Raw genomic sequence first — 17452 nt, forward strand, 5'->3', positions numbered from 1 at the left:
TTTTTTTAAATAGCAATGATTTTATAATTAAAAAAGAGATATTTATAAATTTAATTTCATTTATAATATGCACTTCATTAATATCTTGTAAAAATTAAACTGAACCAAAAATAAATGATTAGCATATATTAATTTTAAAATCATTTTAATAAGTTCACAAAAACTGCCCTACATTTAACAATTTTTAAGTTAGATGTTTAGAATTTTTTAAATTAACAATATAATAATTTTTACTTTGATTTGTTAACCATTTTCTTCTAATTAATAATCTTTAAGAATAATAAGATAAAAATTTAAAAATAAATGGCGTAAATTAATTCTATTGTTTAAAATTTTTTAACACTCCAATAGGAATCGAGAATAAATTTAAAAATGGCATAAATGAATTAAGTTGTTTAAAATTTATTAAGACTTCATTTAATTGGAAATTTGAAAATATAATATTTGTATTTACATATATTAATATATGATTTTAAATAATACACTGAACCCGATTGAACCCGGGTTCAAATAAAATTCTTGGGTTCGGTTCGGGGTTTTGAAAATTTTATAAATGGGGTTCAGGTTCGGGTTCAGATTTGTTTTCTAAAAACCCTAGTTCACTTCTCCGGGTTCGGTTCGAATCCCTGGTTCTACCCCTCCTCCCTTAAAGAAAAATCTTGGATACAGCCATGACTACGAATAATGTGGCGGCTAAGAAATATTTTGGAATGCCAATTTTGCAGCAATCTGCAAAAAAATCTTTCTCAATACCAATTCTAGTATCTATATTAATAAAAGGCATAAAATATACTGTGTCACACGATTAGCCAATAGAATTCTTTAAAAAAATTCGTGCCTTATCAAGTCAATTATTTGTACCTGATAATAGTCAATTATAATTTTGTTAATATATTATGTAATATTCCACTTCTTTATTAATTATAGGACGTTTATCCTACTTAAATAGAGAGTGATTTTTAATAATATTTAATTAATATTAAATTCGGAAGTATTTAAGTTATGCTAAATTGTAGTTTTAATCTCCATGATATTTAGCGCCACCTATAATATTATATTTTATTTTAAATAGCATAATATTTCAAAGTGGAAATGTAAATGTTTTGTCTTAATTGATGTCAAATATATTGTTCTTTCTATATATCTATAATTTATCTATCTATCATAGCAATTTTAAGCCAATTTAGATCATATTAGCAAAATGGATTTAATCTCCTATAAATCATGGAAAGCATTTCAGAAGTATTTTGAGGCAATAAGCAGGAAGGAACATTAGTATGAAAAAAATGTTTGCAATCCTACAAGAGCTAAGGAATTCAAGTCTATAATATATATTCAATAAAAATCATCATAGCTTAACCATATCAAACACGCATTCATAAACCAAATCGAACTGCCATTTTCAAAAAAAAAACAATACTGAATTACAAAACATATAATAATATAAATATAATTACAATATTAACATAATTAGATATATTTTTTAACAGACACCACATCGAGCAAAACCATCATAGACAAGATACCATCATCATCATTATTAAATAATTAGATATATTTTTTAACAGACACCACATCGAGCAAAACCATCATAGACAAGATACCATCATCATCATCAGTAAATTTTATTTTATACTTTCAATTTACACGTCTTATTTTCAGTTATTTACGGCAAGTTACGAGCAAGGAAACTGCACGAAAAACAAACTTACATAATAAATAGATATAATATTAAATAAGTTTTTTAAGGTTATCTCATAGGCAATGTAAGTTAAAATTTTTATAAATACTATTTTTTTAGATTCCTGCACAAAAAACAAACTTACATAATAAATACATATAATATTAAATAAGTTTTTTAAGGTTATCTCATAGGCAATGTGAGTTAAAATTTTTATAAATACTTTTTTAGATTCCTGCACAAAAAAATAAAATACAGTAGATAAATTTATAATAAATTAAAAACATAAAAATAAGTTATTTAACATTTATGAATTATAATGATTATTGCACCAATAATTGCACAAATATATTTTGCAAATATATCATTGGGTAAGATATATAAGGAAATATTTTTCACACTTACACAAAATAAATTTAAAAATATAAAATATTTGTATTAATTAAATTTTTATTTTTACTTTTTTAAAATATATGTTATTTTGGACATCGTTTATATATTTTTTAACTGGTCATTGCTTTATTTACTTGAATGGGTTAATAAAATATATTATCAATAGGTAATGACGTATAATTGTAAATAATATTGACATTGCTTTTAAACATGTATATATCTCTACTTTTAGATGAATTTATCAGTTATTGAGATTGGCTTAAGTGGTATTAGTTTTATATTTTGGTTTTTATTGGTATTAGTATTGTAATAATAATAAAAGATGATACTATTTATAAAGTAACTTTTGTACTAAGTGAAAAAAAGTAAAGGCACATTGAATATGACATGTTAGAAACAGTTATGTCAAAATCGCTATTCTGCTATAATTTAATTTTATGCTACTACTGTTTATGTTTCTATAGTCATATTTATAAAAATCTTCTAAGTTATATTTGCGACTTATACAGTAGCTACAATTGATATTTAAGTATTCTATAGAAAAAGAGCAAGACAGAGGTATAATATACCTCATATATACTTACGTTTTATCTGAGCAATTTTATATTTGAAAATTCATTTATCTATTCTGTTTTACCCACGTTAAGTGGCAGATTTAGGGAAGTTAAAATTTTTATAAATACTATTTTTTTATATTCCTGCACAAAAAACAAACTTACATAATAAATACATATAATATTAAATAAGTTTTTTAAGGTTATCTCAGGCAATGTAAGTTAAAATTTTTATAAATACTATTTTATTATTTTTTTTAGATTCCTACACAAGGACCATTCAACAAAACCAAACAATGGAACGTTTTATACTACCAAAATCTAAAGAGCAAGGCATTATTGCTTCAACATCCTATAGAGTAAATTTTATATTTTTTAAATTTATATTGTATGTTAGCTGATAGCCCGTCAAGATTGACGAGGAATCAGATTTTTCCTATCTTATAAGATGTGATTCCGAAATATATATTTATTAGGTGAGGGGCTATTCTAATATTTTCCATTATTTTTTATAAATATGTTTATGAAGTATATATTTAGTAATTTTATTTTATGTCCACAATAATAAATATTTTAAACTAAACTTATTTTTATAAAATTGAGTAATTCTTATATTTTTAAATTTTAATAATAAATCAACATAAGGAGAAAGCTAGAAAGAGACAGGCACTTTGTCGTAGCAAGAAAAGGCACGAGCAAAGTCTTATTCCTTCAACATCCAACCATCTTGAAGATACTGGAAATAAACAATCAATGTATTATTGCTTCAACATCCAATCATCTTGAAGATACTAAAAATCAAGAACAAGTTGAACATTACTGTGGGCCATTAAAATACTATTTTATTATTTTTTTAAGATTCCTACACAAGATACCATTCAACAAAACCAAACAATGGAACGTTTCATACTACCAAAATCTAAAGAGCAAGGCATTATTGCTTCAACATGCTATAGAGTAAATTATATATTTTTTAATTTTATTGTATGTTAGCTGATAACCCGTCAAGAATGACGTGGAATCAGATTTTAGTAAATATTTAGTAATTTTATTTTATGTCCACAATAATAAATATTTTAAAATAAACTTATTTTTATAAAATTGAGTAATTCTTATATTTTTAAATTTTAATAATAAATCAACATAAGGAGAAAGCTAGAAAGAGACAGGCACTTTGTCATAGCAAGAAAAGGCACGAGCAAAGTCTTATTCCTTCAACATCCAACTATCTTGAATATACTGGAAATAAACAATCAAATTCACGCGGTGGGGAGTGAACAGAAATGCTGACTAACAGGAGCTCTGGTGGATAATGTAGTATTTGGGGTTCCAATAAGAGACATTGTTTCCATGTAATAAATCTTAATTATTGGGTAAAATTTTCTTTTATCTTTTAAATGTGAGCAAGGTGTATATTTGTGTCCTTTATTGACAATAATTAAAATGTCTCAAGCACCGGGATGTCTCGACTATATTTAAGAACCTGGGAGCATTAATATCTATCATCCTTTCATAGATTGAGTTTTTAAAGATATAAAAATAGTTATAAAGGAGAAAATTCTAATTCCCCGTCATTCTTGACGGGTTATTAGCTAGTTATTAATAAAATTTTTAATTCAGAAATTCATCTAAAATAAATATTATTAATTTTATAATTTGTTAAAATTTTATCTTGCCTAATGTTTTAGTTCAAGAGGATTATGGTGTGATTTTATTGATATCAAAAATATACTTAAAAAGCATATAATCTCTATTTTATTTATATTTATAAATGATCATTATCTTAAAAATTTTTTTTAACTAAATATTTTAGGATTTGATATATGACATTTTAAAATGTGACACAGATCAAATAACTAAATTTCCTAAAAGACATTAATTGCGATGCGAATAGCAATTTTAATTGTTTTTATTTTAGGGCATGGCAAAGCTTATGTTGTAATATACTTATATACATTTAAAAGTTTAAAAATAAATTTTAGGCACATAATTGCGCAGTTAAAACTTATCCTGAAAATGATGACAAGTTAAATATAATGTTTTATTTTTATTGATTTAAACCTATAGCCTTAAAATGTCAGAATATATAATCAATCTTGATTCGCCGGCCGAAAGCAGATGGGATGCTTTAGTTAATGGTAGAAAACAAGAAGTTTATTAAAATTAATTATAATTTACAATTTTTATTTTTTTTAGCTTTTACATTTATTTGAAGTGTTCTCAGAAATTGACAATGAATATTTTAAAGGATATTTAATGAAATTTGTAGATAAATATCTAGTAAGTTTGAAGTATGAATTTTTACATTGATTAAAATTTGATTTCTATAATTAGCTTTCAGATAATATATGTATAAAGGGGTGTTTAGCAACTTTTATCTTTATTGTCTATATAAGTATTTATTTAAATACTATATTTATGAAATAGCTTGACTAAACCCTATTTAAATGATAGAGAGTATATTAATTTATTTTAGCTTTTATTAAAAAGATAACATTCGATTATGTTTGAATGTAGAAATTTTTACCAATATAAGGCTATTGGCTCATTAGGCTGTATTTATAGTAAGTTTGATGATAGCATGATATTGCTTTCAAAGATGATAGATCCAAAATCAAATTTAATGTGCTATATAATACCCTATTATATAATCGGTTAATTTTAGTCAACCCCAAAATGGCTTAGATGAGTTTTTAGGTGAAAAAATTGGCTAATTAGACCTAACATAGAGCTAAACCTAATTAGATTTAGCTGAAAACTTGATCTATAAGTCATTGTTTATGAACTGCTCAGGGTTTTTGGTAGGGCTGTGCCTAGTGTGGTAAAATTGCTTGGTTGGGTCAAATTAGCATAATTTTTGGTTGGGGTTTTGGTCGAAAAAATGAACCAAAATCAAAGCAACCAAATTGATCCACCTGGTTGACCAAATCCATCGACCCGATTTGTTTTATTTAAATGTGAATATTTTATTATTATCACATCAATATTTATCAACAAAAAAACATATTGTATAATATTTTTTATTTATATAATATTATATTATGAAATTAAATTTATATTATGTTATGAAAATGGTTTGATGTTTTTTAATTAAAAAAAATGATATGCTGCTAAATTGTAATATCATTTTTACAATAAATTTATGATTTTCACACCTAAAATTTTAAGCAAAATATAATCATAGTTCATTTGATAAGAATTTTAAATTTTTTGTAAATAAATCTATTTTGAGAAATTCTTTTGTGAATTTTTATATAAATAAACAATCTTTTAGATTGAAATCTTTTATAGTTTTTTTATTTTTCGTTTTTATGAAATTATTTTTAAGTATATTAAAAGAAGTGGTAGTTTCTAAATAATTTATTTTTAAATATTTATATAAAACTTCTATATGTTATTTATAAGATCTTTTTAAGAATAATATTTTAATGAGATAATTGTCATAATTGTTATTTTTTAACATTTTTGAAAGTTTTTGGCACAAAAGGGTAAAATCAAAATATTTTTATAAAGATAATAAATTATAAATTAAATGAAGATGTTCCTATAATAAATGATAATTATATCTGTATTTTTAAGATATTAGATCTTTTTGTCACAAATTGGAAATAATTAATATTGCAAACATTTAAATAAAACTTCAGTTAATATGTACCCTGGATAAGTCACAATTGTCATAATCGTTATTTTTAAGGTTAATAGAATTTTTTGATGCAAATTGGCAAAAATAGGTACTCTAAAAAAATTTTAAAATTAAAGATTATGCAACTTGTCACTTATTTAGGGTACATCTTCCCTGAAATTTTATTTAAACATGCTTGCTACATTTATTTTTGACAATTTGCGTCATAAAAATTCTATTAACCTTAAAAATAACGATTATGACAATTGTCACTTATCCAGGGTACATAACTGAAGTTTTATTGAAAAATGTTAAAATTTGAATATCGGGGGGGAGGGGAGGCTAACTTCACGCTATAATATAAGGTTTAAAATTTGATTTCCGAAATAAATAATGAAGATAAGACTTAATTTGAGGCATCATTAGGAAGAGAAAAAAATTCTGTATCGTTGTACATTAAGAAATTTAAAAAAAAATTTGAGTGTTTTTTATTTTTGGCGCCATATTTTTAATGGTCAGTAGCTGGAAAACGGTAATGGTACAAATCAAACTGAAAACGTTACAAATTGACAAATCATTTTCTATCGACCTATACACTTTTTATTTTTAAATTCAAAAGTTGGAGTGGGGTGTCGTGAAGTTGCCCCCCCCCCCATTTTGTTATTTGAAAATCTCAAAAACGGTGATGTTACAAATCGATCTGAAAACGGTACAAAGCGGGTACACATCAGTCCAACTGATAAACCATTAAAAATCCAAAATTGGGGGGCCAATTTCACGTACCTTCTTTATAATAAAAATTTATTTTTACACATTTGTGCCAAAAAATTTCAAAAAGGTTAAAAAATGACGAATATTATGACATTTATCACATTAAAATATTATCCTTAAAAAGATCTTATAAATAACATAAAAAAGTCTGATATAAATATTTAAAAATAAATTATTTAGAAATTACCACTTCTTTTAATATACTTAAAAAAAATTTCAGAAAAACGATTAAAAAAAACTATAAAAGATTTCATTCACCTAAAAGATTGTTTAAGTACTTGCGGCTTACCCACAAACGTGTAGAGGGCTCCTTATATTTTTTAACTTTACACCCCAATTAACTTATGATCTAATTAGATGGAAATGAAGAAAACCTAGCGTAGCTCTGTTAATTCAACGTCAGAGGGTATATGCGCTATATATCACGTACAAAAAAGATTTATTTACAAAAAGATTTAAAATTCTTATCAAATGAACTATGATTATATTTTGCTTAAAATTTTGGGCGTGGAAATCACAAATTTATTGTTAAAATGATATTACAATTTAGCAGCATATCATTTTTTTATTAAAAAACATCAAACCATTCATGACATAATATTAATTTAATTTGATAATATAATATTATATAAATAAAAAATATTATATAATATCATGTTTTTTTGTTGATAAATATTGATGTGATAATAATAAAATATTTAATATAAATAAAATAAATTGGGTCGATGCTTTGCTCGGGTGCGGGTCGGTGCTCGGGTCGATGGATTTGGTCAACCAATTTGGTTGCTTTGGTTTTGGTTCATTTTTTCGACCAAAAACCAGGGTCGTGGTCGTGTAAAACCAACTAATTTACCACACTAGCTATGCCGATATTAAATATCGGATCGGCACCAATATTTAGCGTTTTCCAAAAATATCGGATTGGGCCGATACATGTAAAAACCCGATCTGATCCGATCTTTTTACTTTTCTTTTTTTTGTTATTTTATTTATATTTATTTTACATTAATAATCTAAATAATTTTTTTTAAAACAATCCAAATGCACAAAACCCCTTAAATTTTATTTCGTTTTTTAAATAGATTTATAGTAGTGTTGTTAAACGCCTCAATTTGAGCCTATTTTTAAAAACGGCTAACTCAAAATAATATTCAGAAAAATATTATGCAGGCCTAAAGATTTTGCTCATAGATGGCAATAGGATTAAGCATCTATTGGCCAAATCTTGACGCTTAGGCAATATTTTCCGAACTATAATGTTGAGTTAGCCGTTTTTAAAAATCGGCTCTAATCAAGCCGTTTACCAACACTAATTTATAGTATTTTAAAAGTTTTTTTTTAAAAATAGAGAAACACCCAAAGTTTTATTTATTTTAAATCTTTTTAAATAATAACGTCAATTTTATTATTTATACTTTAAATAAAAGAATTTTTTCAAATATTATATCTGAATTATGGAAATATTTTACAAAAGACAAAGATAATTTTGCAAAAAAAACTCATTTAATACTACCTATCTACCTAAAAAATTTTTAATTATTGTAGAAATAAAAAAATTAAATGCATAATTCTTTTTTGCATAAAAAATATTGATTTCTTAATTACATTTGGTTCAAAGGGAGGTAGTTAAAAATCAATATAAATATCGGACCGGTATCGGATCGAATTTGAGCCAATATCGAATCGTTGAAAAATATGTGGATCGCACAGCTCTAGTTTTGGGAATCTTTCAGTGAATGAAACTTTGAATTATGATTATATGAGGGCCCAAAGAGCTCAGCTAATTGTCTATCAGGGTTACGTAAGATAAGTCTAGCTTTAATTTATATATAAATATAAAAAAAATAATTAAATAGACTTATCTTATGTAATGCTGACTGACGATTAATTGAGCTCCTTAGCAGATGCCTAATTTTTGACTAATTCCTACCAGATTTTTAGGCAAAGCCTAATTAAGCTTTTTAGCTGATTATACAACACTATCTTACTTTTTGATTTATCCACTCATGATTTTTAGCTTGCATTAATTTTCAAATTAAAAAATGATAATAGTTACAAAAAGCATTTTGTTTCTTGTAAATTTCAAATAATGCATTATATTATTATATTGTCCATATTGATAATCATATTATTTTGTATTTAAAAAAAACTCAAGATAGCATTTTTCTTCTTTTATAATAAAATACTACTCTACATGATGCTTTATAGAAAACCAATTGCTCAATTTGTATGAATAGTATAAACACCAGTTTGAACATTTGAACTTATTAAAAAATAATTTATTAATGCTATATAAATAATATTATATAAAAATATTATCTTAGCCTCCTTAGGCCTTTGCTCATTGAAAAACGCAGCTAAAATATCAAATATATCAAGATAAAAGTAAAATAATGTGAAATTAAAAGTTTGAACACCATTGTAGAAGATGATAGAATTGAATAAGGAGGGTTTTGAAGATGTAAAAATATTGATTTGGAATCTTTTATTAATCCAATTAAATTTGCAACCATAAAATTAAATGTATAAAAACATTAAAATAAAATAAATTTAAAAAATTATAAGAAATATAAAAAGTACAATTATTTCCAATAATAAAAAATAAGTGGTAAGTACAAACATCAAAATCTTAAATCATAAAAAATATATCATATCTTTTAAGATTAACATAACTCTTTCGTTTTTCCCCTTTAAAATATCCTCATTTACATCAATATAAATTATCTCAAAAAAAACTTTAAACAAATAGATTCTTCATGTAAATATACAAAAAATTAGATATAAATACAATATCGCAATAAATAATGATATTCTAATTAAAAGTCACATATAATTTGTAATCTTTATCTCTTGTAAACTACTCACGATGATTGACACTTCATCAATATAGTTAATGCTGGTGATGTTGCCCATAAACTTACGGTATTGTTGAAACATGAGATATATTTGTTGCCTACACAATAATCCATTGACACTAATTGGTAATGTAATCAGAGTCACAAAACCTTCTCTGACTACTTCCTAGCCCATGTATCATTCTCTTCACAAACCTGATGAAAACTTAGAAATCACTCTTCCAGATAATTATTTTTATGAATACATACATACATTCATCAACACATACCCAGTAGCCTCTTGCAATTTACTAAATTCCATATTTTATAAGCTATTTATTAACTCACATCCTAAAATATAGCCATTTCTTATTGTTGTTATTTGGCCACGTTACACATCTTATTATGTATATCGTAATCACCTGACTTGTAGTAACATTATTCTTTACTTTGCAATCAACCTTATTTTTGCCTTTATTCTGTCTGTCTTGGTAATATTTGCTATATCATGTCTCCTTGTGGTCTATATGCTTGACTCCTATAGTTTCTTCACTTCAGAAGTATAGCTCTAACATTAATTTTTTTTATCAATTATAAAAAAATATGACTGTTTTAAAATCATTACCTTAGGCCACTTACAAACACGACGTTTTTCAAAGCGATATATATGTTTTTTTAATAACAAACTAGCTTGATTTTTTTAACGATTTAATGGCACCTGATACGATTGAAATGAACAAGTAATTATTTTTATATTAATATTCAATAAATGAAATGATATTAGTGGAAATTTTGTATCTTATTTTAAAAATTTTGTAAAGGATCTTGACGATTTATGGAACCAATGTAAGGCCACTTGCAAGCACAACGTTTTTTCAAAACGTTTTAGGAGGCCCTTTTTTGCAATATTTTTTACTTCCAAACTAGCAACAATTTATATTATGCAGCTGATTATTTTATACAAATGCAAATTAATCTTATCACTAAATATTTTATTTTGAGACAAACGAAAATATTGAAAATAAAATTATGTATATACAAACAAATGCAAAAAATAATATCTCCTGAAAGGAGACTATTTGTTACTTTAAGGTGATATATTTAGTTATTAATATATATACTTAAGAACAAGCCTTAATTACTCTCATCCTATAGTAGCAGAATAGGAAAAGGCTGCATTGCTACTATCATTCTAGAGGTATGCAATGCTATATAGAAACCTATAAAGATAATCTTATTAGGGCTGTGCCGATATTAAATATCGGATCGGAACGGAACTTATATTTAGCCTTTTCCAAAAATATCGGATCGGGCCGATACGTGTAAAAACCGATCCGATCCAATCTTTTTACTAAAAGTGCAATTCTTAAAACTTTTGAGTAATGAAACTTTGAATTATTATTACAATATTTATTATTTTTTTAATAAAAAATTTTTTTTAAAAAAAAAAAAAAGAAAAAAAAAAAAAAAAATAAAAAAAAAAATAAAAAAAAAATAAAAAAAAAAATATTTAAAAAAAAAATTTCTAAGAGTTTCAGTGATTAATATTTTACATTAATAATTTCTAAATAATTTTTTTATTTAAACAATTTTTATTTCTCGCATAAAAGCATTAAAGCAAATATCTTTTCTTGAAGGATTCCCAATAGATATTTTAAGGCCAAAAATTTTTATAAAAAAATCAACCTTAAATTATTTCCTAATTTGGTGGGCGCGTGAAAATCACTAATAAATTGTAACAAAAAAAAATAATATTACAATACAACAAATAAAAAATAAAAAAATATTAAATTATAACATTTCTTGATATTGTACATAATCGGAAAAATATATATATATATATATATAAGATATTTAAAACATAAATGTTTAATTATAACGAAAAAATATTTTTTTTTGTGATTAAAATCTAAATATAGTTGCGATGCAAAATATAAATAAAATTAACAAAAAAGTTTTTAATATAAAACAAATGACTATATTTGATAAACTAGGAGGGAAATGGGAGTGTTTCGCAGAAACATTTGTAGTTCCCCTTTAGGATTTCAAATTGGACTTGTTTAAGAGATAGGGACTCGTTTTTGTCCCCTGTCCTTAACGAAATTCTTCTACCCAATTGATTTAAGAACTTTAGGGATTGGGGACCGGGGTTTCCAAGGACGCTAAAAATTAGGGGAATAAATATAAAAGAGTTAGGGAGGAATCTATATTTATTAAACTTATTGGTTTCTTGTAGTTCCAAGGGGTCGGTATTTCCGTTAGCCGGAAAGGAGGTAACACAAGAGACGTCCCAGACAAGTCTTTTGCCGCCGTGCCAAGACGTTAAAGACATGCCGTCAGGGCGCTTACCGTCAGCATTTAGGAGACCCAATGGCTAAAAGCTATTGGGGAAACCGGCCGAAATCAAGGCTTTGCCGATTAACCTATTTAGGTTGTCGTGCCTCAGGAAACGGCCACTGACTTTAAGGCACGAGAAACAATGTCTAAAGAAAGGATCAACCTGTTTGTGACAGGCGGCACAGGTGTCCACAGAAGGGATAAGGCAACCAAGCCTATGGCCAATGGCAGTTTGAAACTCATCGTCTGTGAGTAACGTTTCCTTTTTACCACTCGGAATCGCGTCTAGCCATTCATGGCCGTTAGAGTTTTTTTTTGCGTTTCTGAGCAGTTGAAGGTTAGTTAGCTCAGGATACATACAAAGTTTTTCAAACGAGCATTGAAGCATAGGGACCAGGAAGCTCTTTAGATGGCAGGAAATTGGCTGCTCGGAGCCTTGGGTGATTAGAGTAAGCCACTCTTGTTTAGCTGAAGATAGAAGGGGATCGTCCAACTCGATAAGCGAGGAAATAGAATCGGCGAAGGATATTCGAGATGAAAGAAAACACGCAATTGCCATAAGGAAGGGGGGTAACAATCCCAGTCCACCCTGGTAAGCGGGCATAGAGGCGAGGGACCAATTGAAATCGGAAAAATTTAAGCCTAAAAGGGATTCGATAAAATGTTTAAATTTTAATTCGAAGACCTTAAGGAGAGTATTGTACTGGAAAACGGGGGAAGATTTAAATAAATGCAAGAATTTCGGTAGAAAAAGACAATTTTTGGTGAGAAAGAAGAACTGATGCTTGGGGAGATGAGGAAGATTCTTGAGTGAATTGGAAAGGGACTGGATCAAATCGTCAAAAGTTTTTTGACAAAAGGAGGTTGAAAAACCGATAGGGGAACCTAAAAGACAGAGTTCCTCGTGCGGAATGATTGTAAAATCTAAGGGAGGAATAATATCCTTATTGTTGAGGAAATTTCACACTTTTTTGTATTTAGGGAAAGACCAATTTTCGAAGCTTCCATTTCAACGTACTCTATGGCCGACATAACATTGGATAAAGAACCGCCAAAAGAGCCATCGTCGAGATACCATAAATTAAGGTCTAATTTGAAATTAGACTTTAAATTTTTGATCAAATCATGAATTCCTATAGTAAAGAGCAGGGGGCCTAGTAGATCACCTTGCTGTATCCCCTCTTCGGAGGATATGGGAAATTCCCCGAATTTGAGTAACGAGGGGAATCCATAACAGGAATTAAGGAAATTCCTATATTTGGGGAAATGGTGTAAAAAAGATGGTAAGAATGCCCTCCTATGGATGGTGTTGAAGGCATTTCTGAAGTATAACTTGCAGAAAACCTTATCGGCCTCAGTATTTATAAAAATACGCGCAACATGAGAGGCCACCACCCACCTCTCACTCCAAATCCTAACTGTGAAGGAAATAAGAAGGAACTAGTTTTAGGCCGAATCCTATTTACAATAGCCTTGGCGACTAAACGACGAAAGAATGACCCTATGGCTATGGGTCTAACGCCGCCATCCGGTTTGGTCAAGGAAACAAGACGTGCGCCAAAAATAATAGGACGAATAAGGGGAACTCGCGTACGAGGATATTATTGCAAAGTTCGGTTAATGCTTTTAACAAAGGGTCAATGAAGCCACTATCAGAGCATTGAATTAAATCCACAAAAAAACCAGGTCTGAAGCTGTCCAACCCAACTGTCGTCCCTTTTTCAAAGGACTTTAAGCACTTAAGTAGTTCGTCACAGGTAAAGGGAATAGGGGAAGAGGCATGCGGGTGGATGTTAAAAGGGGACGCTAGTGAATGTTTTTCATGAAGTTGTTTAAATATAGTAACGTTGATAGGTGAAATAGAATCATCGGAAGATATTCGGGCAGCACCGCTAATATCTCCAAGATCTAATTTTTCGGAGATCAATTTGTGACGGAAGGAGTTGGGGTTTAAAGCGTAAGAAGGAGAAAATTCATCGATAATCGAATTTCCAAAATTGGACACTTTTTCCTTAATTAAGGCAGATAAGTTATTTTTTTTATTTTTGGGTTTAACTAGGACTCGAAAACAAAAACTAACCAGGTCTAACCATAAGGGTAGTGAGGAGAAATCCGAATTTAAATTATTTATAAGTGACGTGAGGAACCTTGAGATAGATTCTCGGGCGGCTATAGGGATCCTAGAAAGAACTGGGGGCTTATGTGAATTAAGGAATAAATCAACAGAGCTTGAGGAACAAGGTGGACTGGGGTCATACGAGTGAGGAGCGTTAATTAAGGGATCTGGGCCGTAAGAGAGGGGAAATTTTCCAGAATTGTGGCAAGCGGGTGAACCATGTTTCCTAAACACGCCATTTAAATTAAGCAAAACTATTTTTAAGCATACTTGACAACAAGAGTTAACCATGGGATGGCTTTGAAAGGGAGAAAACAAAAAAAAAGAAAAAATATATTAACGGATATAATTTTGAATGGAAGAAAAAAAAGAAGATATTAACTAGGAAAATGGGGGAAAAAAATCAAAATTGGAAAAAGAGGAAGATAAATTAGGAGGGTTGGTAAATTTAAAATAATAAAAAATTAGATGCATAAAGTATAAGGGGTATTAATGTTTAACTTAATAGAAGAATTTTTCGGGGTGTGATGTTATAGGGGGGAGGGGGAGTTAGGAATAAAAGGAATAATCGCTAAGGAAAAATTAACTTCGCCGGGAGAATTTTTAGTGTGGAGTGAGAAGGTTTGGTTAATAAAATGGATCATATCATTAGGATTTAACTTCGACGGGGTTTTCAGGGTGTGGGGATAAGAAGAGGTTTGGCAAATAAAATGGAGATTTAAGTAAAAATCGGATCGAACTTTGTCGGGAAAATTATTGGGGTGTGGAGACGTGGGAAGGTTTGGCAAATAAAAAAATAATCGAATATACTGGTAAACCAAGAAATGCAAAAAAAAAAAATTAAACTTTGTCGGGGAAATCTTTAGGGTGTGGTGATGTAAAAAGAATTCAAACTTAAGGAAATTTTTCTACGGCCGCAAAATAGGGAAATCTTAAGGTTGTCTTAGCACTATTCGTTACACAAAAGAAGTTAAGCGCTTCTATTATTTGAAAAAGAAAGTTTTGATAGGACAAGCCTCCCTCGATGGTGCTTTACGCGAATGTTGATATGTAGTTGGAAGAGCGATAATTGATTATTTCGAATATGTTGGTATAATATTATATCATCTTTGAAGAGTGTAGATTATTATATTTTAGAAATCGACATTTTAATTGGACAAGATGTCTTTTTTTTGAGAGAATTGAAAAGAGACGATATTTTCCGTGAATGGAGAGAACATTATCTACGACCTTATATAAGAAATTGTTGGAGAAAATCATCGTAGGAAAGAATAGTCAATTTCGATAACTATGATCGGGCATTAGTAGAGGCTCAGGGAATAAGAAAATCCAGAAAATATAAAAACCGGAAGAGGAGATATGCTCAAAAATAAATAAAATAAATGTTATTTATTTTTTTAAATAGATTTTAAAAGTTTTTTATAAAAATAGAAAGGAACACCCAAAGTTTATTTATTTTAAATTTTTTTAAAAAATAACACCAATTTTATTATTTATACGCTAAATAGAAGAATAATTTTAAATATGATTTCTGAATTATGGAAATATTTAAAAAAAGACAAAGATAATTTTGCAAAATCTGCGGAATTCTAAATTCACGCGGAGGAATACTGAAAATTATTTTAAAAAATCAAATATATTATAATTTTATAATTCATACCAACATAAAATGGATATATTATTATATTTATTTTATCTTTTATAATATAATTTTTTTAAAATTATTGTTTTGAAATAAAAAAATTAAATTAAATGCATAATTCTTTTGCATAAAAAATGTTGATTTCTTAATTACATTTGGTTCATAGAGGGGTGGTGAAAAATCAATATAAATATCGGATCGGGTTTGAACCAATATCGGATCGGATCGGTTTTGAACCAATATCGGATCGGATTGGTAAAAAATATGTGGACCGGCACAGCCATAATTTATATTTTTAGATTGCACAAGAATATTTTGAGAAACATGATTTCCACCTTAGCTCATTGGATGGTATGCACATAAAAATAAAAAGTCATCAAAATCTGGAACCCTTTTTTACAATTATAGATCTTATAAATCAATATTGCAAATTCATATATATATATATATATATAGTTGTAGAATTTTATGGAAAACAAAGTGATGATGGCTCTTTCTGAAATAGTAGTTTATATCATGGTAAATTTTTAATATTAATAAATAATTTTTAAATATTTTAGAATTAAAAAATCAAACACTTTTATTCTCCTCCTAAACCTATGCAAAATAATATCATTGTTCCACATGTAATTATTGCTGATCTAGTATTCCCCCTAAAAAAATATCTTATGAAACCTTATTCTATGAAAAATATCAGTCTTGAAGAAAAACATTATAATTATAAGTTAAGTAGTGCTTGATTGTGCATTGAATGCACATTTGGCATAGCTACTGCTAAATTTGCCATTCTTTCTAAGGCTATAGATGTTCAGTTGAAAATGCTGATAAAATAATATGTGCAATTTATTGATTATGATAAAATTTAATACACAGCTAATATTAGAAAAATTAGGGATCAGTAGAACTTTAAATGCATCGAGTATCAATTCAAGATAAATAAGAGATTTATTTAAAGACTATTTTAATTCTTGAATTTATGTATAATTTAACATTTTCATTATATATTAAATAAATAAATAGATCTATTTGTATGTGTATAGAAATCATTTATTTTAACTTGAGCTAAACTATTCTTTTATATGCCAGTACAATATCAATAAGGAATAAATTTTTTACTAGTATTTTATTAAATAAGATATGTGTATAAAAATAAAATATATAATACATATTTAATTTTACTCTATAATATCATCAACTTTTTGTACTATAATATTATTTATAGAATTATAAATGATAGTTTTATATTCTATTTCCCAATATTTTACAAATTTCAATGTTTTTATGTTTGCTTATAAAAAAATTAACTATCACTTAAAATGAATATTTTAACTATTTGTAAGGTTAAAAGATATGATTATCAATATAGTAAATAATCCAACAATACACATATACATCCACAATTTTTAAAAGAAAAATAAACTTATTTTCGATATGATGTTGCCAAATTTACGTCTTTAAGTTATATAATTCACGCATACGACGGTTTATTCAACTATCTCACT

General features: G+C 27.3%; 1 protein-coding gene across 3 annotated transcripts in view; it reads left to right on the top strand.

Annotated features, from left to right (window-relative positions):
• Nucleotides 1-4452: 4452 nt before the first annotated feature.
• LOC135922650 (acid ceramidase-like) overlaps nucleotides 4453-17452 on the top strand; it is a 42173-nt gene continuing 29173 nt past the window's right edge. The window contains exons 1-4 of one of the 3 annotated variants that reach the window (XM_065457076.1): nucleotides 4453-4566; nucleotides 4611-4654; nucleotides 4696-4780; nucleotides 4825-4908. In XM_065457076.1, coding sequence (XP_065313148.1) covers nucleotides 4513-4566; nucleotides 4611-4654; nucleotides 4696-4780; nucleotides 4825-4908 — 267 coding nt within the window. In that variant the 5' untranslated portion in view covers nucleotides 4453-4512. Of the gene's footprint in view, nucleotides 4567-4610; nucleotides 4655-4695; nucleotides 4781-4824; nucleotides 4920-17452 lie in introns of all 3 variants that reach the window. The other 2 variants (XM_065457075.1, XM_065457077.1) reach the window with 2 other exon arrangements.

This window comes from Gordionus sp. m RMFG-2023, chromosome 1 (assembly GCF_954871325.1).
Source record: "Gordionus sp. m RMFG-2023 chromosome 1, tfGorSpeb1-WG-v2, whole genome shotgun sequence".
Taxonomy (NCBI): Eukaryota; Metazoa; Nematomorpha; class Gordioida; order Chordodea; family Parachordodidae; genus Gordionus; species Gordionus sp. m RMFG-2023.